Raw genomic sequence first — 24,921 nt, 5'->3', positions numbered from 1 at the left:
GCATGTAAAGGAGGGTATTTATTCAGTGTACTTTCTTGTACCCAAAAAGGATCTAACAATGCGCCCTTTATTAGATCTGCGCCCAGCGAACAAATTTGTAAAACCTCAAAAATTTCGTATGGTGACCCTGCAGGAAGTAATCACCCTGCTCACACAGGCGGATTACATGGCAACACTGGACATGAAAGATGCATACTTTCATATTTCAATGTTGCCAGCGCACAGGAAATACCTCAGGTTCATGATAGAAGGCAAACACTATCAGTTCAAAGTGCTACCCTTCGGCATAGCCTCAGCGCCAAGGGTATTCACTAAGGTACTGGCAGCAGCACATCTGCGCAGGTTGCCCATTCCGGTTTATCCTTACCTCGACGACTGGCTCATAAAAGGGATTCTTTCGAAACGTGCTTCTCAAATACGCAAAAGACTATAGACCGCTTGTTCCAACTGGGTTTCTCCAACGAGAAGTCCAGTCTAGACCTGTGCCAAGTCAAGCAGTTCCTCTTCCCCTCCAACGAGAGGGTCCAAAACATGCTGTTTCAGATCCCTCAATAGGTAGCCGGTCGAGAGGTGAAGGTACGCAAAGCCATGCGATTGCTAGGAATGATGGCGTTATGTATTTACTTGGTCCCTCATGCGCGCCTGCGCCCAATGCAAGAGTGGCTCAACAGCCAGTGGTGTCAGGCCAGCGGACAATGGGACGATCTAGTGGTTGTCTCGCAAGCCCTGGTTCTCTCGCTGCAGTGGTGGTCGAGGGAGAACCTTGTGATGGGGAAATCCTTCACCCCCCCCCAGCAGTGGAAGCCACTCTAACCACAGACGCATCCCTCACAGGATGGGGGGGCTCACCTGTCCAATCAGACTGCACACAGAGTTTGGACTTCAAGTGTGGCGTCCAAACGCATAAACCTGCTGGAATTGTTGGCGGTCTTCAAAGCACTGAAGGCCCTCCAGAGACACCTACAAGGAAAGATGGTGCTGATCCTCACGGACAGCACCCCGGCCATGTACTACCTGAACAAGCAGGGGGGCGTTCACTCTCCAGGACTGTCCAAGCTGTCCCAGAACATCTGGAAGTGGGCTCTCAAACACATGTTCCTGTTATCTCAACATGTACCAGGGGAACTCAATCTTCTGGCAGACGGACTCATCAGAGACTTCCCTCTACTCGCAGAGTACGAATGGCGATTACACGAAGACATAGTCTTCAACGTTTTCGCAGAATGGGGCGTCCCAGAGATCGACCTGTTCGCAACTCTGGGGAGCACCCAATGCCAAGATTACGCATCCAGGTACTCCCAGAACCGCTCCAAGCGGAACAGCCTCTGGCTAACATGGTCGGGGAAATTTGTCTACGCTTCCCCCCCTATGGACTCCCCCCTACCCCCCTCCCCTTATGGGACTTCATGGGAATGGGGATTTACCGAATTCTGCCTCTGGAATTACTGGGTCACTGGGGTTGTAATGCCCCGGTGATTCCGGGAATCACGGAGGCAGAATGGTAATAAGAGTCCGGCGGTAACCTGCCGGTTTTTCCGGCTTAGTTACTGCCGGACTCGTAATGCGGCCCATTGTTTTATATCTGACTCACTTGCTGGACTCCGGTTTAGTCTTTAATTCTATTAAAGTTCACCTAGCTGCACTCTCCGCCTACACTATGTCTCAACATAAGGTGTCATGGTGGAAGGTTCCAGGTATTAAAGTCTTCATGGAGGGAGTGAAAAGAATTCACCCTCCTATATCTGACCCAGCTCCCGGATGGGACCTGAACGTAGTGTTAACCAGACTAATGGGCTCCCCCTTCGAGCCCATGCATAAAGCGAGCCTTACGGACCTCACTCTTGAGACTGCACACTCGATGTGCGCAGGGCGGTCATGTTTTATGTAGAAAGAACTTCTTCTCCACTAAGAAAGACTAATCAGTTCTTTGTCTCAGTGGTGGCAAGAAGAGAAAGAGATGCAGTTTCCAAATCCACTATCTCTAGATGGATTGTCCAGTGCATCACGGTTTCTCTCTTGCTAAGAGAGAACTGCCCTTCAAGCCTAAAACACTCTCTACTCGAGGCACTGGGGCATCCATAGCGTTCATTGCAAATGTTCCCCTCGAGTCCATTTGCAAAGCGGCAACCTGGAGTTCTGTACACACCTTTACCAAACACTATGGTCTAGATGCTCACTCTAGATCTGATTCCCAGGTGGGACAAGCAGTACTAAGACACCTTTTTTCTACTATTCCTTCTCACAACCTACCTCCAACTCCGGGTACTGCTTGCTAGTCTATGCACAGCATGTGATTCTAAGCAGATTAGCAAACGTCAGAAGACATGCATTACTTACCGTAAAAGCATTTCTGATAGTTGTATCTGCTTAGATTCACATGCGCCCACTCTTCCTCCCCGCTCGGATGAAAGGAACATAGACGTCTTATTACTTTCTCTCTTTTCTGTACTCACTCACGTTAGTCATAAGGCTCCCTCATGGCAGAAAAAATACAAACAGAGGGACCTCGACGCGTAAGGGATTTTGGATACACTACACGTCACTATAGGGATAGTGTTACAGACATGCCTATGTCGACGTCCTCTTTTCGACTTTCTAAAAACAAGATGCAATACTCTGCAGTGACCACTGGATGGCGGACTATGCACAGCATGTGAATCTAAGCAGATACAACCATCAGAAATGCTTTTACGGTAAGTAATGCATGTCATTTGCATAAGAGAACCATCCCAGTGCCCCTGCTTCCCTAATCCATTGTAGCTCCTAAAAGAATTCTTGCCAAATTCATGCCAAAACGGCTGTGGTAGCCTTTCAGAGACGTGTTCCCTTGGTGGTTACTGCAAGAGCAGCCACTCTGCCTCTTCCTGCTTTTTGCTGATGGTACACTTGAACTGTAATTCCTGAGCAAAAGCACTGGTTGACCTAGCAGTCCTGCAAAACCTGTTTGGTTTTTATAGTGTCTCGACATCTGGCCCTTGAGTAGGTGAGTAGTGGGAGGATTTTGTGAGGCCATCCTATTATGCTCAACAGGGAGGTTAGCTAAACCCAATCGAGGAGTCAGCCCAGCGGCAACGCTTAGTCTCTGGGTGTGAGAGTGCTCTAGGACTACAAGGAGCCCACAAGTCCAACCTAAGATGCGTTACGGCCTTGTTCCTAAAGGTCACCAGTTTAAAATTATTCACTCTTCAGGTAGGTTTGTGTAGAGAATTTTAGTGCCATTGGTTATGATTAATAAAGAGTCATAAAAAGTTAAATTTCAGATCAGAACTCGCTCAAACCCAACACACTAGGATATACCTAAGAAGGGAATCTTTAACCAAGGTTCCACCACCAAGTTCAGGTCGGGGTGAGTTAAGGGGCAGGACTTTACGCCCTTGTTACCCTATGGGAGACGGGCTGGACGGGAAGCAACAAGAATGTAGACTTGTACCCCTCGCTCAGTTCTTTGGATATTACTTGTGGAGGTTACAGACTTCATTGCAGACTTGTTCTTCTGTCTTGGTTCCTTTCACAAGGGTCTTCTAGACAGAAGATACTTTTGGTTCGTGGGTTTTCGTTTCGGCCGTTGCAGTACTTGGGAATCTGTTCCAGGCAGCTTCCAGGAGAAGTCCCAGAAGAAGACAGACTTTTAGGAGGCTAGCCTAGTTCTAGTGGACAGGGAAACACTGATTTTAGCTAAACCCAATCAAGATAAACATGGCGAGTGGTCAAGGTTTAGTCTTGGAAGAAAGTGAGTGGGGTCAGGATTCCACACAGTGAAGTACACTATTTCAATTTAGACTGGTAAGTACAAGGGAAGTACAAAATTACATGGGGATTTCAAGCCCTAGTGGACTTAATGCTTTGACTGTAGAGTTATGTACAGAATCATGTGGATATGTTCAGCAATTAATTAGTAATCATTTATTAATTAGTAATAATTTTGCAGGAGTGCCAGATTTTTTAAACCAGCCTATACATCATTGTTAGGCAAGATTGTGTACAGTTCCTGGGTGAAAGGTAAAGGCAGAGAGTCGGAGGTAGGAAGGGTCTCTCAGGGAGCCAGGACCGCCAATGTTAATTGAGCACAGTCTAGGGGAAGCTAAAGATCTTCCTTGCAGGTAAGTAAAACTCTTGCACAATGTTTTTAGAAAAGTTTGTAGAAAAAAGATTCACTTGAAGGGCCACAATCTAGGCGGCTTGTGAGGGGTAAAGCTGTAAGCAACTCTGAAAAGGCAACCAAGACGAGTCTCAACTGAGCAAGTAAAGGCTACACAAGAGGTACTTTTGGTTAGAAGAAATGGTTCCAGCTGGCTTCTGCTCCTGTACAGCGCTGCAGATCCTGGTTTTCCTGGGCCTCAGTCGTGGGCCCAAGAGGGAGGACATCTGGGGACTCCTGCACTGCAATGGGAAGGTCAGCGGCAGCAATGGGCAAATTTCGATTCAGCAGCACTTTGTGGTTTCATCTCCTCGTGTCTGACCGCAAATGGCAACACTGCGGTTCTCGGATACCACTTCAGACTTTCCTCGCATCTGGGGTCCAGCACTCTGTTGAGGTGGCTCAGGCTTGGTCAGTCCTGCTTCAGGGAAGTCCGGAGGATCTTCTTGGCGCTCGGCTCGGACTTAAAAGCGATCCATTCGATTTGGAGTTCCTCTCCCTGGCACTTCGGTTCCACAGCCAGCTCCGAGTGGATGTCCACCCAAGTTTACTTTGGAGTTTATTGATCCCACCAACCCAAGGGGAGAAGTCATCCTTGCAGGGCTTCTCTAGTCGAAACAAATTCAGAGCTTCAGCACAGCAGCAGGGTTTCACCGGGCAAACCAACGGTCCAGGAGTTGCAGCATCGTCTCTTCCAAGTTCTTCTTCGGATTCCTTTGTCCAGTGGTCGACTCTGCCTTCCAAGCCAAAAGCCTTGTCTTTTATGCAGATTTCTCCCATTCATTCCAGTCTAGCTGTCAAATCACACAGCAGGGTGGCTGTGCTTGCTGGACAGCAAGCCGGCCAATCACCCTTGGGTGCATTTCTGTAACCAAGGGGATTAAGCATGGAGTTTCGTGCACCTCCCTCTCTTCCTGCCCCTGCCAGACATACTGGAGCCAGAGGCGGGCTTCACTCGTCAAAGGCAAAACAAACAAAAGGGACCAAACCTGGTTTGGTACGCAGAGTAACTCAAGAAGGACCTTTCTGACAAGAAATGGCAAAAAACGACAACCAGGGCCATTTTGACAAAATGGGCACCCATGGGTGCCTTACTGCAGCTGCGAACGCACCCCGCGGTAGAAAAACACAATGGTAGTAAAATGTAAACCACTGCCACCAGCCATTAATTGTAGAAAGGGTAACATAAAATTGTTACATGAGAAACTAGACAAAGGGGATACTAAGTAACCCTTCCAGCACCCTATGCTAAGATAGTGTCTGCCGGGTCTAGAAAGTTACAAAATGTAAGTAAAGTCAATTTCACTTCACTGCTCTTGGAAACAGTAGTTTCATTAAGAGAAGGTATTTAAACCTTTGGGAAATCTGAGACTTTGCTGTGCCACTGCACTGAAGGTGCTGTGTCACAATGCAAAGATGATGCCTATGGAGTTTGTCAGACCCCAAGGTCAAAAGAAACCGAGTCCAAATCACAGAAAAATACATGAGTGGGGAAAAGGTCTCTCTCTCTCCAGGTTAGAAATTAAAAGTCCTAAAGTCCAGCAAAAGAGCTCATGGTCTCAAAGGTAGAAGGGAATTGGCACATCTGAGAATTCTCCCCAACAATCATTAAGATGGCAATTGTAAAGAACAGAATTCTAATTTTAGGCACTTTGGGGACCTTTGCACTGATGTTCTTAAACACACCACCTTCCAGATGATCCAGCCCTTCAGGCCCCTCCCCCTTTCTAAATGAATGTCACCTGATGCAGAATAAAAGTAAATTAAGCCATTGTCTGCATGAGGGGCATCAAGTACCCTGGCGTTACAGGACATCTCATTAGTCTGGAGGAAGGTGGGGAGGATGAGGACTAGCGGTGGAAGAATCTCTACTTTGTCTAATTTGTATTTGTAACTAGACTGTACAAGAACCTTACAAAATAAAATTTTAAAGCTCAAATGTCTTTATTGCAGCCCATCCCAGGGTCTTGGACTCGAATATTCCACTAGTGGCTCGCAAGATCATGCAGCGAATGATCAGACAGTTTGCTGCTGAATATACCTCAAAATCTAGCTCTACTCAGGACCCCAACCATCCCAACAGCACAAAGAACCAAAGTCAGCCAAAAGCATCACAACTGCAGACCTCTCCTACGGCTGCAACCTCCAGAAACCCTGTGCTGAGCAAGCTTCTGATGGCTAACCAAGAATCTCCTTTGGATCTTACTGTTAAAAAGTCACAATTGGAATCTAAAGAACAAGGTATGGTATACAAATGTATCACTTCAAAGAATATTAATCCTAATCAATCAAAATGTGTATTTTATATGGGAAGAGATTAGGAACATTTGTCGATCATGTTTGTCTATTATGTTTATTGAACAGTGTACACATTCTTGCACTGCTTTTTCAGTGTTGAGAGAAGAATAGAAATGTAATTGTTAATCAGCAACTGGTCTACTGATGATGCAAATGGCTGGCTTTGAAGACTAATATTAAAGTTTTTTTTGCAGTTACTCACTACTGTACCATGGAAAACCGTAGCAAACTGTTTAATGCAGTTTAGTGTACAGAAAAACATCCTGGCACTTTGCAAGCATTTTCTCATTGCCATATAGTTTGCAAACACATGATGCCATGCATAAAACCTCTAGGGTCAAATACATAGACTTTTTGTACTCTTGCTTCAAAGCACTGTGGGAAATCTGCCAAAAGTAAATCTTTTGTAATTTGTTTCTTGCACATGGGTTGAGGGGAAGCGTACCTCCCGATTTTAATTCTTTACAAATGCAGAGCTAGATTAAGTTGACCAGAACCTCACTTTGGGCTGCTTGAGATTGGGCACAAATACCTCAGTTTTACTGCCACTTGCTAATTTCTTCCATACATGGTTTAACACTTCCTAGGAGATCTTTTAACCATTCTGTACAGCATTTAAAGCCATGAAATCTGACTTGTGCCATGACTACTACGCTGCACCCCTGCACATCTTGCTCTTATTCCTTCACCTGGATCTTTTCCTCCCCTCTTTCTCCTTACATGTCCTCTGTACTTCTCGTACATCCCGTTCCCTTTCCTACATCCTTATGGGCCTCCCCCAAAATGGGGATGGTACCGGTTCCTGTGGCAGCGAAAAAATTAGCTTCCCCTTTAAGTATACCGCGTGGGTGCGGCCTCGGCCGTTAGACCGCTTCACCTCGGCCCTTTTTTCCACACTGACAGTGTTGGACCTGGCAGCCAGCGCAGAGACTTTTTTTAGTTTTCCGCTTGCTCAGTTTGTTTTTGCAATTTTTATTTCTCTTCTCCCTTCAGTGACTCTCCTTCCGCGGTGCATGTCGTCCGCAGGAGGCTTAATGAGAGATGCCTCATGCGACCATTAGTTCCCGGCTTCAGACCCCCCATGCTCTGTCTTGAGTGCTTGGGGCCCGACCACCGCTGGAGCTCATGTTCGGCCTGCAGCGCTCGGTCACAGGGCATTGAAGAAGAGTTTGTTGCAGTGGAGGGAGATCTTCCACACTTCTCCTCCGTCCCATCTCGAGGACGACTCCACGACCTCTCATCAGACAAGGTAGACACTCTGTTCAGTACGGCTCCACAGCCTGGCGACTCCTTCCCCGAGGCTCTGGCAGATCAGGGTTCCCTCGGAATCAGGTTCTGGCAGGCCTGAGGCCCCTATGGCTACCGGCTCCCAAGCCGATTAGCCCGGGGGCCCTACCAGGCTGTCCTCGGAAGGAAGATCGGGCTTGTTGTCTTCTACCCCAAGGGGGAAGGGATTGTTGAGTGCCACCTCAAAGATTCTGTCCTCGGCTGGATCCAGCACGGCTACTGGCACAGGTGCTGAGCGCTCCCAGCCTACCGGAGCTCGCTCTGAGGTCGTTAGTCAGGGCGTTAAGACTACTGGCCGCCTGGCTGTGGGTTCAGCGCCTACCAGAGCGTTCTCAGAGGTCAACGCAACTGCTTTGGTTGCAAGTCCCAAGCTGTATCCTCTAGTGTCTGAGGCCTCTCTTGGCTCTCAGGGCCTCCGCTCCCTCCCACCCAGGTGTGGCACAAGGCTTCAAAATGGCAGAGCAGCACAGCCTGCCAGGCAGGCTGCTATCTTGGATCCGGCTCGGGGCCCGCCAGTGCTTTCGCCCATTGAGTGGGCTTTGCACAATGATCCTAGCCCCCTTCCCTCCGGAAGTGGCAGTGAATCCTACGGTGCAGGTTTCTGGTCCATGCAGGGATTCATCTACCCATCAAAGCCGTACGGCTCAAACACCAGGTGCCTCCACGCTTTGACCAGGAACAAGAGGCCCAATGCCTCGGAGGGCCGGGCTCCTAGGGATCCAGCGGTTTGTGAGGACCGCTTCTTCCAGCGCTTCCTTCTCCTCATGCGTTCCCCTCAGATGAAGGGGCTCCTGAAGGACATAGTGAAGGCCATCCCGCAGGTGATGCCTCCCCGGCATCCTCCTCTGAGTGGTTCTCCTGTCCCACCTGCGCGCCCAGTTCTGGTGCCAGTCCTTCCACCGTTTGACCCCACACCCCAAAAACCACCTCCTGTGCCAACAACACCTCCCCCTCAGCAGCCGTTGAACTAGGCTGCAGCTCTGTGGGGTGGCGGGGGGCAGAGGGGGGGCAGAGGGGGGCGTGAGACTCCGCCGGTACCAGTGTCCGGGACTCGGATTCCTCTGTCTGTTAAAAAAAAGGGGGGGGGGGGTTTGGGGGGGCGATGGTGACTGACGTCCTGGACGATGAACCTTCGGCATCTATTAAAGCCTTTCATGACTGCCTTCAGGGCCTGGTGGAGTTTTTGGGCGTACCTCTTCCTGAGTAAGCCCTCCAGGAGTCTGGGTAATAGCAGAGGTCTTGGGCAAGCGCACCACGATCCGTTCTGACATCCCCCTCCAGAAGGATGTTCTGCAGGTGGCGCAGAAGGTCTGGGAGAAGCCCAGGGCCAACGCCCAGAGGAATAAGAAGTTGGACAGCAGGCTTAGGCTGACTGACGGGGAGCCAATCCTCCTTGCCTTCCACCCGCAGCCTCATGCCTCTGTGGTGGCTGGGGCCTCGTTGTATTCTAAACCATCGTCCTCCATGGGAGCTGCCTCCAGTTGCCTCTCCAAGGAGGACACAGTCCTTGGGAAAGCCCTGTTACTCCATCTGGGGACTGCATCTCCGGCAAGCCAACAGGGACGCCCTCTTGACTGCGGCTAACCAGAAGCTGTGGTCGGAGCTCTGGGAATTTCTGCCCAACCTCCCTTCTGACAAGCAAGCCTCCTTCAAGGCTGGTCTGGCGATTCCCGGGTCATTGCGCAGGACCTCAGTCTTTGGTCTCCCACATCGACACAGCTAGCGGGGGGCTGTGCTTTGGGGTCGAGATGAGAACGGCGGTGTGGATGCACACCACAAAGTTCATCTGATGCACAGGAGCGGATCCTGGATCTGCACTTTAAGGGTGTCGACCGGTTTTGTTCGTCAACCGATGAACTGACAAAGAAAACCTCCACTCAAACCGCCAAGTCCTTGGCCATCCTGCCAAAACCAGATCAGAAGTCCTTCCCTCAATACTAGGGTAGGTTTGAGTTCAGCCCCTGCGCGTTCTCCGGCTTCAAGAGGTTTTGAGACTGATGCACGGAAGCCTGACCGGTCGACCCAGCGACAACAGGAGGAGGTAGCAGAGGATGTTGCATAGGTTTTTACTCACCCCCCCCCCCCCCCCCCCACTCACCCCATGTCCCTATCCCTGACACCAAGAAGCAGTGACGTCAAGGTCGGGGAACGCAACTTGTCTATCGGGGTGCAGTTTGGCTCTGTTCCAGGACTCGTGGAAGCATCTCTTCAGCAATCCATGTATCTTCACTGTAGTCTCCACAGGGTTCTGTCTTCCTCTTCCTATGCCTCTTCCATCCTCTTCAACAGATCGGGTCCCTTGCTCTTTTACGGGAGGTCCTTTCGCTCATGGAGATAGAACCGTTCCTCTTGTAAACAGGGGCTTCGGTTACTATTCCAGGATTTTTGTGGTCCCCAAGAACAACCAGGCTGGCCTGAGGGTAGTCCTGGACCTGTCCTGTCCTTAACGCAGCAACGCTTACAGATGATTACTCCTGCACACACAGAGTCTGCGCAGGGGACTGGATGTCAAGGATGCATACCTGCATGTGCCCATATATCCACTGCTTCAGAGGTTTCTATGTTTCAAGATTGTCGCACCAATTTCAGTACTATATGCTGCCCTTCGGCCTGAATTCGGCCCCTCGTGTCTTCACGAAATATATGAACGCAGTGGCAAGCCTTCTCTGCTTGGAGCGCCATCATCTATATCCTTACTTGGACTGGCTGGTGAGGGCGGCGTCACCCAAAGGGGTTTTGCACTCCTGCCACAGACTGGCAGATACCCTTCGTCTGCTGGGGTTTTCCCTCAAACGGATGAAGTCATAATTGTGCCAATCTCAGGAACTGGTCTTCCTTGGAGTGCGTTGGAACACTACCGTTCAGCAGGTGTTTCCTACGCCGAGAAGCTTGTCCTTCCGCAAGGCGGTGGGGCACTTTCTGGCCAGCCTGACCACCTGCGCATAGTGGTTACAGCAGATTCTGGGCCCAATTGCCTCCTGCATGCTCACTGCACAGCATTGCCTCCTGCATGCTCATTGCGCACCACGCCTGCTTCAAGATGAGGCACCTCCACCTGGTGGCCAATTGCGATCAAGGGACAGGGTCTCAATCGGTCAGGATCCCTATACCGCTGTTCCTTCCGCCCCATCTTCACTGGTGGCTGATGGATTGCAATGTTTCAGTGGGAGCATGTTAGGGAGAATTTTCTATTTTTGTGTTTGATTCCTCCCACCTTAGAGACCACCAGCTCTTTTTGCTGGACTTAAGACTTTTTAATTTTAAACCTGGAGTTAGACCTTTTTCTCACTTTCTCATGTATTTTGACCTGATTTGCAATTAAGTTTCCTTTGTTTTTGGAGTCTGACAAACTCCATAGGCATCTACTTTTCGTATGGTGACACACAGTACCATCAGTGTCACAGAAATCCTTTAGATTTCTTCATAAGGTTTAAATACCTTTCCTTGTGTGAACTACTGTTTCCCAAGAATAGTAAAAAGAAACTGACTTTACTTATCTTTTCTTTGTAGGCCCAGCACACCCCATTTTATGAGGAGTGCTGGCGGGTTGCCTACTAGCCCCTTATTAGGTCTCCTATAACATTTTTAAGTTGCCCTCTCTAATTTAAATGGCTTTAAATGGCTGGCAGCAGTGGTTTAATTTTCCTACCATTGTGCTTTTCTACAACAGGCTGAATCCTCGCCTGCAGTATAGCACCCATGGGTGACCATTTTGTCAAAATGGCCTTGGTCGTAATTTTTCGCCATTTTCTGGATGTGAGGTCTTTCTTGGATTTTACTCTTTGCATCGAGGCAGAGTTGTATCTTTTGCCTTTGGAGGGCAGGATGTGAGGGAGGCAGGAGGGTACACTCAGTGGTGGCTCCGTGTACCCTCCTGCCTAACCGGAAAAGAAACGGCTATCCAGCCCCCTGGCACCCTCACCTGGATAGGACCAGCCCACCTCTTTGAAGCTCACGAAATAACTCAATTGGCCTTGAAAAAGACTAAGGTTGAAACGCGCGTCGGCTATGTGAAGTGCCATTATGTTAGAAATGTATTTCATTAGTGCTGATTAACTAAGGAAATAACACAAATCACGTGTCTAAAACAAAACAAACTTGACTCATCCATTACCTGTGAAAGTTGCTAAACTAACAAACCCCGGACCATCTAATCCGACCAGCGCCTACAGGTCCACAGTCTGTCAAACCCCCAAATCGTCTTTACAATTAGGAACCCTGGAGTTGGTTCCTTGACAAACCAGGACTCGGGCTGCAGGTGTTACAGAATAATCCAACAAACAAGAAGTGCGCAGGAGAGAGGGAGTTCCACTTTCCAAAACTCCATCCATGCTCAAATGTTTCCCAGAACAGTAGAGTGAAATTGACTACTTAGCATTGTACTTGCTAGACCCAGCACACCTCATCTTACACATGCTTTGAATATTCCCCGTCAAGCTGGGAACATGTCTTTTTTTAAAAAGCATTTTCCCTTGGAAAACTTCGACACTTTAGTGTCCCAACGACTTCCTTTTGGGGCGCTTACGTACCACCCAATAAGCACATAGGGTATAAATAGACCCGCACCCGCGGCTTCTCCTCAGAATTCAACCGTCTCCAAAGTGTCAGGATCACCTTGTGCTTTCTACAGATTGGTGTGTTGTAGTCTTTTCTTTCCCAAGGTCAGGGAAAGCATTGTTTCGGTCCTGCGCTACTTGCGGAATGAAAAAAGTATATGAAGTGGATGGGCACATGGACTGCCTCTATTGCCTCTACCCTCATCACTCCGCCGATACCTGCGACATCTGCAAGGGTTTCTCGCAAAAACATTCAAGGACCGCAATCGGTGGCTGATATCGTGGCTGTACGATGGGGCCTACTCTCCATCGGAGGTAGGATCGGTGCTCAGTCTAGTATCGGAGAGACCTTCCCCAGCAGTTGTTTGCCAGTCGGTGTCGGCTGAACGGCCGGCAAAGAAGTCACGGCCTACAGGAAAAAGTGGCCGCCCCTGTTCGGGGAAACACCTGACGAAAGGGGCTCCTTCATCCTCTAAACATGGTCGGGACTGGTCCGACTGAAGACCGGAGAAATCTTCACCGTCTTCGAAAAAAGTTCAAAAAGACTCTTTTCGAAACGCTCCTCTTCAGGAGACCATCATAGGTCTTCCTTGAGCGGAGATTCTTCGAAGCACCTATCCGGAGATTCAAAAAAGGCAGGTTCGCCTGACAAATCTGTGCCACAGCTGCCAGCGCCGTCGGCGGGAGTCCCGTCAATGCCTTCACTGCCGGCCGCAGTGTGTCTCCACAGTGGTGTCATCTGCTTCAGTGGCAGCAATCAATGAGGGCCCGAGGTCGTCGTCGACGTGCTACCACAGTGAGTGGAGCTTGGCAGCCTTCGACGTATGACTCCCTTCTGCCGGACACCTTATTACAGCATGAGTCTGTCCTTTCAGTGTCTTCGATGGAGGAGGAACGAGAGCTAGTGGTTAACCCAACAAGCGTTGGCTTACAATGCGTTGGCCCTTCGTCGTCGGCAGGAGTACAGAATGTTCCACCTGCGTCTCCTCTACAGAACCCGCAGTCGGTGCTGTCTCTACAGGTCTTATCTACACTGCAGTCCCTTTTAAGTCAGCTGGATGCAAGACTGCCTTCTGTGGGTACGCCTCCGGTAACGCCTATCATCGACGCGGCAGGTGCCCCTCGGCGTTCAGCGTCCACGGCTGAGTTGCCAGCTTCCCGGCCGATGAGCACAGAGCCTCCTCGTTTCCACCTAGAGGAGGGTGAGCTGCAGGGCTCTGAATCCGACCAAGGTCCCAGGGACTCCATCTGACATTTCGTCGTCGCCATCGAGAGATCCAACATGGGAGTCTGATGTGGAAATAGAGGCTCCTAGGAGTCCGGCGCAAACATCGCCCCCGGATGACATTGGGGCATTCCATGCCATGATGGCAAAAGCCTGTCGAGTTTGGTCTGACCCCAGAGGAAGAACGGAAAGAATGTTTCCTATTTGACCACATGGGAAAGCGAAGGAAGGCGGTTTTCTCCGTTCCAATCCTGGACCATGTTTGGCAAGAAGGCCTACGTACCATGCACCACCCATTTTCAGAGACTGCAGTTAAGGGCAGGTTATAGAAAAAAATGTAAGGCCCCGGACTCTACACCAAAGTGTTTGGTTGCTCAACCTACCTCTGAATCGGTGTTAGTGGCGGCAAGCAGGAATGCCAGAACATAGCACAATTGCACTACACCTCCTGACAGCGACGCTAGAAGACAAGATGCCTTCGGAAAGAAGGTTTTAACAGTGGGGGCGACAACAGTTAAAGCCGCTAACTCGTTGGCGATTATGGCGCGCTACGACCGCGAAATGTGGCATCGGCTGGCTCCTATGTTAGAACATCTACCCGAGGAACACAGGAAGGGGGCCATGTTATTTGGGGGGTGAAGGTGAGGAGGTATCAAATCACAGCATTAACATCGCTGTAGATTTAGCGGAATCTGGGTTCAAGCAAATAAATAATGGGGTGGTGCTAAGGAGGCAGGCCTGGCTAAAGTGCATAGACTTTAGGCCTAAGGTTCATTACAAGGTACTGAACAGGCCCTGTGAAGGGGAACAATTGTTTGGGGAAAAAATAGATTAAGCCCTCAAGGGCATGACAGAGGTCTCCGATACGGCGATGTCATTGGGAGCTTTGCAAAGCGGGTGGTCGTTTCGTATCTTTCGCCCCTTCCGTGGAGCTTCAGGAAACACCCGGTTTTCTGCCTCCAGAGACCGGCACTACAATCTGTCTGGATAATCCTCACAAGTATATAGACGGGCAGTACAGTCTACGGGAAGAAGCCATGATTTTCAGGCATCCAGAAGGAGAGGAGGACAACCCTCTTCAGCCAAGGGTAAACAAACGAAAACACCTCGACGACTGGCTCATAACAGGGGATTCTTACGAAACATGCTTCTCCAATACCCAAAAGACCGTAGACCTTTTGTCCCAACTGGGCTTTTCCATCAACGAAAAGAAGTCCAGCTTAGACCCCAGCCAAATCAAACAATTCCTAGGGGCTCTAATTCGAACAAAGGACGGCCTCGTCTTCCCCTCCGAGAGGGTCCAAAACATGCTGTTTCAGATCCCTGATTATGTGGCAGGTCGAGAGGTGACGGTACGCAAAGCAATGCGCTTGCTAGGGATGATGGCGTCATGTATTTATTTGGTACCTCACGCGCGCTTGCGCATGCGCCCAATGCAAGAGTGGCTTTACAGCCAGTGGTGTCAGGCCAGCGGACAATGGGACGATCTAGTGGTGGTCTCGCAGGCCTTGGTTCTCTCGCTACGGTGGTGGACAAAGGAAAACCTGTTATTAGGGAAGACTTTTGCCACACCCGCAGTGGAAGCCACTCTAACCACAGACGCATCCCTTACAGGATGGGGGGGGGGATCACCTATCCCATCAGACTGCTCACGGAGTGTGGACTCCGAGCTTAGCATCCAAGCATATAAACCTGCTGGAACTACTAGCGGTGTTCAAAGCACTGAAAGCCTTTCAGTAACACTTACAAGGAAAGACAGTGATGGTCCTCACAGACAGCACCACAGCCATGTACTACCTCAACAAGCAAGGGGGCACTCACTCTCCAGGACTGTCCAAGCTGTCCCAGAATATATGGAAGTGGGCTCTCAAACACATGTTCCTACTATCACAACATGTACCAGGGGAAGTCAATCTGCTAGCAGACAAACTCAGCAGAGACTTCCCCCTGCCCAAAGAGTACGAATGGCAATTGCACGAAGACATCGTCTTAGACGTCTTCACGCAATGGGGATTCCCGGAAATAGACCTGTTCGCAACCCTGGAGAACTCACAATGCCAAAGTTACGCCTCCAGGTACCCCCAGAACCATTCCAAGGGGAACGGTCTGTCGATTCAATGGTCAGGGAAATTTGTTTACGCCTTTCCCCCCGACTCCCCTCCTCAACAAAGTGGTGCACAAGATGCACCAGGAGCAGGTTACCATGACACTAGTGGCCCCAATGTGGGCCCGGCAGCCATGGTTCGCTCACTTGATGGAGATGTCCCTATCTCCCCCAATGAAACTTCCCTGCCCATACAACATGCTGTCACAAGACAAGGGCAGGACACTGCATCCATGCCCTCAGACCATGAACTTAGCAGCCTGGCTCCTGAGATCATAGAATTTGGACATTTACATCTCCCACAGAGATGTATGGACATCCTCAGGGAAGCCAGAAAACCTAATACTCGCCACTGCTATTCTAGCAAGTGGAAAAGATTTGTCATCTGGTGTAGAGGTAAGAACATCAACCCGGTTGACTGCTCTGCCACTAACATTATCCTGTACTTGACCCATTTACTGGATTCAGGTCTAGTGTTTAATTCCATTAAAGTCCACCTAGCGGCACTGTCTGCATACACCACTTCCCAACTTAGTGTCGTGGTGGAAGATACCAGTTATCAAGGCCTTCATGGAGGGGGTAAAGAGAATACACCCTCCGATGGCTAACCCAGCTCCCGGATGGGACTTAAACGTGGTACTTTCTAGACTCGTGGGCACTCCTTTCGAACCCATGCACAAGGCAACTCTTAAAGACCTCACTCTTAAGACTGCTTTCCTAATAGCTATCACCTCCATTAGGAGAGTAAGTGAACTACAGGTCCTTTCTGTACTAGACCCCTTCGTAACAGTTCACAAGGATAAGGTGGTTCTACGCACACACCCAAGGTTTGCACCAAAATTCATCTCGAAATTCCATGTAAACCAGTCTATAGAACTACCAACGTTCTTTCAAAACCCTTCCAGCTTGGGAGAAAAAAGTCTGCATACACTAGATGTACGCAGAGCTGTCATGTTCTACATGGAAAGAACCAGAAAACTGAGAAAGACTAATCAGTTCTTTGTCTCGGTGGCAGCAGGAAGAGAAGGAGATGCAGTTTCAAAGTCCACTATATCTAGATGGATTGTTCAATGCATCACTCTGTTACACTCTTGCTAAGAGAGAACTACCCTTCAAGCCAAGAGCACATTCCACTCGAGGCACTGGGGCTTCCATAGCATTCATTGCAAATGTTCCCCTTGAGTCCATCTGCAAAGCGGCTACCTGGAGTTCTGTGCACACCTTTACAAAACATTACTGTCTAGATGCACACTCTAAATCTGACTCCCAGGTGGGACAGGCAGTATTAAGACATCTTTTCTCTACTGTTCCTTCTCATAACCCACCGCCAACTCCGGGTACTGCTCGCTAGTCTATGCACAGCATGTGAATCTAAGCAGATTAACAAACATCAGAAGACCATGCATTACTTACCGTAAAAGCATTTCTTAGATTCACATGCGCCCACCCTTCCTCCCCGCTCGGATGGAAGGAACATAGACATCCTTTTCTATATTTCTCTCTTTTCTGTACTCACTCACGTCTAGAAGGCTCCCTCAGGGCAGAAAAATACAAACAGAGGGACCTCGACGCGTGAGGGATTGTGGGTACAATGCACGTCACTATAGGGATAGTGTTACAGACACGCCTTGTCGGCGTCCCCTTTTCGACTACGAAAAACAAAATGCAATACTCCGCAGTGACCACTGGATGTCGGACCTATGCACAGCATGTGAATCTAAGCAGATACAACCATCAGAAATGCTTTTACGGTAAGTAATGCATTGTCATCCAAGTCAGCACAATACCTCAGAACAGAACATTTTTGTTATGGAGAATTCTCATAAATGTGCTAATTCACTTCTACCTTAGTGTCCGCAGCTCTTTTAGCTGGACTTTAGGGCTTTTAATTTCTAACCTGGAGAGAGCAAGACCTTATTCCCAATCTCTCGTATTTTTCTGTGTTTTGGACTGTTTCTTTTGACTTTGGAGTTTGACGAACTCCATCAGCATAATCTTTACATTGTGACATCACAGCATCTTCAGTGCAGTGGCACAGGGAAGTCTTAGATTTCCCAAAGGTTTACATACCTTCTCTTGGTGAAACTGTTTCCAAGAGCAGTGAAGTGAAATTGACTTTACTTACATTTTGTAACTTTCTAGACTCCGCACACACTATATTACAATAGGGTGCTGGAGGAGTTTCTTAGTATCCCCTTTGTCTAGTTTCTCAGGTAACATTTTTGTTACCCTTTCTACAATTAATGGCTGGCGGCATTGGTTTACTTTGTCTTACCATTGTGTTTCTACCGCAGGCTGCATTTGCAACTGCAGTAAAGCACCCATGGGTGACCATTTTGTCAAAATGGCTCTGGTTGTCTCTTTTTCGCAATTTCTTGTTGGAAAGATCCTTCTTGAGAATTGTTCTGCGCATCAAACTAGGTTTGGTTCCTTTGTTCGTTTTGCCTTTGGCAGGATTCACGTGTGAAGCCCACCTCTGCCTCCAGCGTGTCTGGCAGTGGCAGGAAGTGAGGGAGGTGCACGAAACTCCCTGCGCTTAATCCCCTTGGTTACATGAATGCACCCAAAGGTTTGTCCGGCTGGATGTCCTTGAGGACAGCCATCCTGCTGTGTGATTGACAGCTATGCTGCAAATGAATGGGAGAAACCTGCATAAAAGGCAAGACTTTTGGCTTGGAAGGCAGTCGACCATTGGACGAACTAATTCGAAGAAGAACTTGGAAGAGACGCTTGCTGCAACTACTGCACCGTTGGTGTGCCCAGTGAAGCCCTGCTGCATTGCTGAAGCTCTGAATTCGCCTTGACTAGAGAAGCCCTGCAACGGATGACTTCTCCCCTTGGGTTGGTGGGACCAATCGACCCCAAAGCGAACTAGTCTTGACATCCTCTCGGAGCTGGCTGTACTTCCACTGCTGCTGCAGGAACAGATTGCCAGGCAGAGGAATACTAGAATAGAGTGTCTCGTTTTTAAGTCGGACTTGATCTCCAGGAAGATCCTCCGGACTCCCAGGAAGCAGGACGGACCAAGCCTGAGCCGCCTCAACAGATTGCTGGACTCCAGTTGTGAGGAAAGTCCATAAAGGTATCCGAGAACCACGGTGGTGCTATTTGCGACAGCCGCTGATCTGAAGTTTGCCCATTGCTGCCGCCGACCTTCAATTCATAGTGCAGTAGTCCCCGGATGTCTCCACGACTGAGGCACATGTACGGTATCTGCAGACCTACACAGGAACAGAAGCCAGCTGGAACCACTTTCTTCAAACCAAAGGTACTGTAAAACTAAGAGGACTTACCTCTTGTTGTATAGCCTTACTAGTTCTCAGTTGAGACTTGTCTTGGTTGCCTTTTGCAGAGCTGCTTGCAGCTTTGCCCCTCACAAGCTTGTTGCCCTACAGTGATTTCATTTTATACGAAGACTTCTAGAACATTGTGCAAGACTTTTTACCTACCTGCAAGAAGTGCTTCAGCTCGCTTAGACTTTTGCTCAACTAACATTGGCTGTCCTGGCTCCCTGAAATACTTTTTCTTACCTCTGACTTTGTGCTTTAACTTTTCCCCAAGTAAGGGTTAATTTAGTTATGGAGAGTTCAAAAAGTACTTACCTGCTTAAGAAGATTTGTTAACCATTGTTTTATTCCTTAATTTCCTTTTGACACTAACCTTAGTATTGCTCTAAATGTGCCAGTGATAGATGTCCTCAGTGTCCTAGTTATTTAAGTCACCTCGGGGTATAGGAAGTATCTGTGTGCCATCCCAAATGGGTATCTACTGATTTACTGAAACTGAGTATTTTTGGAGAGTATTATTGTGTTAAATATTTTTCTCCCCTTCTAAGGAAGGCTTATTCAACTGACTGGTAAATTAATGAATGTTTAATCAAGAAACCTTTAGCGTAAGTGTTTATTTGGATACTTGTCACTGTGAATCTCTGTTGCAACCGTACAGCTCACATGGACCCCTCCTTGAGATAAGCCTGGCCGCTCAGTCACTCTACCAACTTGTGTAGTACATGCTTATAGCAAAGTTTGGGGTTAACTATTGCCAAGAGGACAAGGCTGGTGCAGTCTCCCACAGGGTACTGCATACAATCGTGCCTAACAATTTTGCAGCAGGTGAACTTCAGCACCTGTAGCCAAAAACCTGGTCGTAGAATTACTTTGTCAAGAAGACAGGACACTGGAAGGACGTTTGCAGCAAGGATCACAGGGAAGGCTCTAGACGAGGTTTTCTTCGCTGCTGGATGCGACTCTGGATTTGGCGCCTTTTTCAGGAGCACTGAAGACAGAATATCGCTGTTCGGATTCTCATAGTTTGCAAGGTCCAGCACTATGGTGAGGGTCCTTTTCAGACTCGATTCACGTCTCTGGAGGTCCAGCAGGATGCCATAAAGTAGCGAGATTGAGAAGTCGGAAGACTGTGCAAAGCACAATGGCTTGAGGTCCCAGGGTATTTTGGTATTGCAGCCCGCAAGGTCACAGTACGGCTTGGGATGGCTCAAAAAGCAGGTCTTTTTCATTCTAGCGGGTCTCACCAGGCTCTGGGTTGTCGTTCCTGGAGTCCCCAGGTCGATTGGAAGGAAGGGCTACAGCAGGCTCTCCAGTTGCTGGAAATCTCAGCCGCGTCTTTCATCCTCATCGGTTTTGGTTCCAGTGGTCGACTAACTTCAGCTTCCAGGATCAGACTTTTATGCAGGAACCCAGCCAATCAAACAGCCTTGCAACATTCAAACATGGGCGTGGGGGGGTTGGCAGTCCCTTCAGGACAGCCACCCGCCCAGTTTGAACTGGTTTCTCAAAAGCAGGCTGGCAGACAATGGGCTGCAGAGTTTTGAACTCCTCCCTCGCTTCCTGTCTTCAGACACTCAAGAGCTTGGGCGGGGAATCAACAGGATTTCTGCTGAGGATTAAAAAAATCACACAAGGAACAAGAAAGGACAAACGGTAAAATGGCGAAAAAAGGAAGACCCAGGGCCATTTTGGTAAAATCGGTATAAATGGGTGCCTGTGGTGAAGGTCCACCGAATTAATAAAAAAAGGTTCACTGCCACCAGCCATTAAAGGTAAGTTTGTTCTTGTAACAGAAATGTTATATTTAAAATGAGAAGGAGCATACTCTGGATCTCCCCAGCACTACACATAATGTGGCTGGTCTCGCCTAATAAAATGTGAAAGGGATCCAAAGTTCCTTTCTACCCTTGAGAACTGTAGTTCTCACGGTTAGCCAGAGAAAGTTAAAATGGGAGCCCTGTTGGGGAGAATTTTCATTTCGAGGGGATTGGGTCCTCCGATGTATTCCATATCTATGACGGTAATCACCACAGCTGTGCTGCTTCGGAAAATCTTCGGCATCTGCATCGATGACGTCGATACGCCGCCCTCGAGGACCTCCTCTGACGGCCGACGTCACTGGATGTTAGAAGTAGGGCGCACGACGCCTGTAGCCTCAGTTCTGTTTTTTTCGCGAACGTGTTTGCTTCGTGAATTTCGGTACGCCTAGACTCTTTGGAGTTTCTGTTGTTCATCTCGGTTCTTCGAACCTGTTCGTTTGTGAAGTTATTCTTCGTGAAGATGTTTACCTCGTCTTCCACACCGCGTACGGGCTTTAAGAAGTGCGGGGACTGTGGGTCCAAGATGAAGGTCACGGACTCGCACGTCACCTACCTCTGGTGCCTCGGGGAGGCCCATGACACGGATGACTGTCGACTGCCAGTCGCTCACGTTGAAAGCCTTGCGGGAGCGCAAGAAGTTATCGGTAGGTAAGGTGTCCAAGCCCCAGAAGTCGAGGTCTGCCGGGCTTTCGACGGACGACTCGAGGGGCGACTCTGTGTCGTCGTCGGAAGTCCAGTGGGTCCTGGTCCTGGAGTCGGTCTCGCCACTCCTCTGCCTCTTCGAGGCACTCCCGGAAGCGCCGTCATCGGTCGCCTTCCCCGTCCACATCCGAGGACTCCGCCCGTCGGCGGGTCGCTTACCTCACCAAGCATGCAACACCGGAGGAATGGGCTTCCTTCGGGAAGAAAATGTTGGCGATTCTCGAATCGCAGGGCACTGGTCCGTCCGCGCCTCCGAGTGGGGTCGGTCGTGATCAGCCGAGAGACGCCGCTCGCACGCCTTCGGGCTCGGGTGGTCGTCACGATTCGCGGGAAAGGTCCTGCTCGGACAAGAGGAATCGTTCTCGGCATGCCCGGTCCTCGACGAGCACGAGACCGAGTAAGCCTGTGAAGTCTTCATGGAAGACATCGACGCCTGTGGCACCGAGGTAGTCGACGGACTCTCGAGGCTCCGCCTCCGAGGAAGTTGTCGGCGCCCAGGATGTCGAGGGACACGCTCAGGGCTCCTCCCTCGAGGCCTGTGTCGATGCTGTCGGTGCCGTGTCTGTCGTCGGCGCCGATTCACTCGACGCCGTGTCGATGGGGGGGGGGGGTACCCCGTGGCTCGGGGGAACCTCCTAGGAAGGCTCTGGCATGGCTTTGGTTCCAGTTCTGTGCCTTCTTACCGCCATCTGGAATTCATTTCAGAGGTGGATGAGGGCTTTGATGATGGCATGGTGCCTGACACGGTGCCTAACGAGATTCTCTCGGGCCATAGCCAGTTGGAGGACCTGAGGCAGTCCCTGCATGATGCTAGTGGGCTGGACACCTCTCTGGAGGTGAAGTTTTGTAGGCCTGAGCCTGGCACTAATGCCGATTTTTTTTGTACCGGCGACTTATGTCACGGGTCACCGAGTACTTAGGATGGTCTGCTCCCCCAGGGGAGTTTGTTCAGGATGACCTTATGGATATCCTCGACATTGGTCCACCAACTGACCCGGTACTGCCATTCCATATGGCTCTGCAAAGAAGAGTGGCAGCGGCTTGGACTGCTCCGGAGAGTCTCCCGGCAGTGAGCAAGTCTTTGCCGCGAAAATACTGCCCTGCCAGTATTGACCCCTGCTACTTGTCCAAGCACCCTACTCCGGAGAGTTTGGTGGTGCAGGTGGCTATGGCCCCGGCAAAGCAGGGGTCGTACCCTACCATCCCTCCTGATAGGGACGACAAGCGTTTTGACGGCTCGGCGAAGAAAGGGTTTTCTGCAGGGGGTACGGCGCTTCAGGCGGCCAACTCCATTTGTGCCTTGTCTCGTTTCACGCACTCTGTGGAACTGTTTCCTGGCGGCTGAACATATTCCCGAAGGGGATGAATGGGATGGTTTCCTTGCCATGGTTCAGGATGGCAAGGATGCTGTGTGAGGCTGTTCAGTCGGGTTTGGACATGGCAGATTGCGTGAGCCGGTCCATGGCGGCGATCACCGTGATACGCAGGTTTGCTTCTGATGTGCAGGCCCGGCTCCTCAACATGCCCTTTGATGGGGAACATCTTTTTGTCAGCAAGGCTGACGAGAGCCTTGAGAGGTTGCAGACCTCCAAAGCTGCAGCGAAGTCGTTGGGCGCTGCAGTTTGACAACCTCCGCCTTTTCGTCCTAGGGGACACCAATGGAGGGGAGGTTCCTTTCATTATTACTCATCCTTTAGTAAAGCGAGAGGAGTTGCCAGTCAAAGGGGCCACCGTAGGAGTGCCAGAGGTGGAAAACAAGGTACTTGAGGTGCCAAGGCCGCTCGGGCTGTTGCCTCTTTGCCCTCAGTCAACGCTGCAGCCGCTTCAGCTCAGTCATGAGGCCATGTCCCATGGTTTGCCGGTTGGGGGAAGGCTGGCACAGCATCTTGCAGAGTGGCGCGCCATTACTTCAGATGTGTGGGTTCTGGAGATCATAACCCACGGCTACGGTCTTCCTTTCCGGCAGAGGCCTCAAGATAATCCACTGGGGAATCTCTTTGAAGAGTCCGGATCCGCTCCTTGTGCAGGAAATTCCATCCCTGCTGGAGAAAGGCGATATAGAACTGGTGCCTGTAGCGGAGAGGAACAAGGGATGGTATTCCCCTTATTTTTTGATTTCCAAGAAAGACTGGGGATTGAGACCCATCATGGACTTGCGCGGTTTGAACAAATTCCTCAGGAAGGACAAGTTCAAGATGGTTACTCTTTCTCAAGTCCTTCAGGCCCTTCAACTTCAGGACTGGTTGGTGTCTCTCGACCTCAAGGACGCTTATTTTCATGTGCCGATCCATCCGAAGCACAAGAAGTACCTGAAGTTTGCGGTTGGCGACTCGCACTTTCAGTTTCGGGTCCTGCCGTTTGGATTGACCTCCGCCCCGAGAGTCTTCACCAAGCTCATGGTAGTGGTGGCAGCGCACCTCAGGAAAGGGGGATTCATGTCTACCCCTACCTGGACGATTGGTTGATCAGGGCGTGCTCTCCCGAGCAAGTCCTGGATCATCTGTCAGTCACCTGCCACTCCCCCCACAAGCTGGGCTTCTCCCTCAACTTAAAGAAGTTCCATTTGACACCAACTCAGAGGCTCCAGTATATCGGAGCACTGCTCGACACGTCCCTTGGGCAGTGTTTTCCTCCCCAGGTGAGGACTCGTCAGATTCATCAGATTCAGCAGATGGTGCACAAGTTTCAACTTGCCCAGACTCTCCCAGTGTTCGAGTTCTTGAGACTGCTCGGCTTCATGGCATCCTGCATTCTTCTGGTGCCAGAGGCCAGGCTGCGATGAGATCTTTGCTGTGGGCACTCAAGCTCCAGTGGTCTGTCCTCTGGCAGGATGTCGGACCCTGTTTAGGTGCCGTCTTCAGTCGCTCAGGATATTCTGTGGTGGGCCGACGAAGGCAATCTGATGAGGGGGGGGGCTCCATTTTGGCTGCCCTGGCCGGAGGTGACGTTCGTATCGGACGCATCCCTCACGGGATGGGGAGCTCATGCCAACAAGTTGACAGTTAGCGGTCCTTAGTCTCCGTCGGAGTCCAGACTCCATATCAATCTGTTGGAGCTGAGGGCCGTTGGGCTAGCCCTGAAGGCTTTTCTGCTGATTGTGCGAGGAAAGAATGTCCTGATCCTGACGGACAACACTGTGGCCATGCACTACCTCAACAAAAAGGGGGGGGGGGGGGCAGGGTCACTTCCTCTGTGCAGGGAGGCGATGCAACTCTGGTTCTGGGCAATCCAGCAGGAAGTTTCGATCTCGGCAGTTCATCTGGCAGGAGACGAAAACGAGACGGCGGACGCTCTGAGCAGGCAGAGCGCGATCTCTCACGAGTGGGAGTTGGCTCAGGAGATTCTCCTGGAGATCTTCACCCTTTGGGGGACCCCTCAAGTGGATCTCTTCGCCTCCAGTGTCAACCGGAAGTGCGAGAGGTTCTGCTCGCAGGAATTTCCTCCAAACGGAGCCTTAGGAGACGCGTTTGTGGTGGAGTGGTCATTCCCACTGCTGTATGCGTT

At 50.1% G+C, this 24,921-nt stretch overlaps 1 protein-coding gene across 10 annotated transcripts in view; it reads left to right on the top strand.

Annotated features, from left to right (window-relative positions):
• LCOR (ligand dependent nuclear receptor corepressor) overlaps positions 1–24,921 on the top strand; it is a 735,064-nt gene that overhangs the window by 274,356 nt on the left and 435,787 nt on the right. For all 10 annotated transcript variants that reach the window (XM_069611589.1, XM_069611590.1, XM_069611594.1 and 7 more), the window contains one exon: positions 6,092–6,379. In XM_069611589.1, coding sequence (XP_069467690.1) covers positions 6,092–6,379 — 288 coding nt within the window. The remainder of the gene's footprint in view (positions 1–6,091; positions 6,380–24,921) is intronic.

This window comes from Ambystoma mexicanum, chromosome 8 (genome assembly GCF_040938575.1).
Source record: "Ambystoma mexicanum isolate Mex_15411 chromosome 8, UKY_AmexF1_1, whole genome shotgun sequence".
Taxonomy (NCBI): Eukaryota; Metazoa; Chordata; class Amphibia; order Caudata; family Ambystomatidae; genus Ambystoma; species Ambystoma mexicanum.
This window is presented reverse-complemented; position numbering and strand designations above follow the sequence as displayed.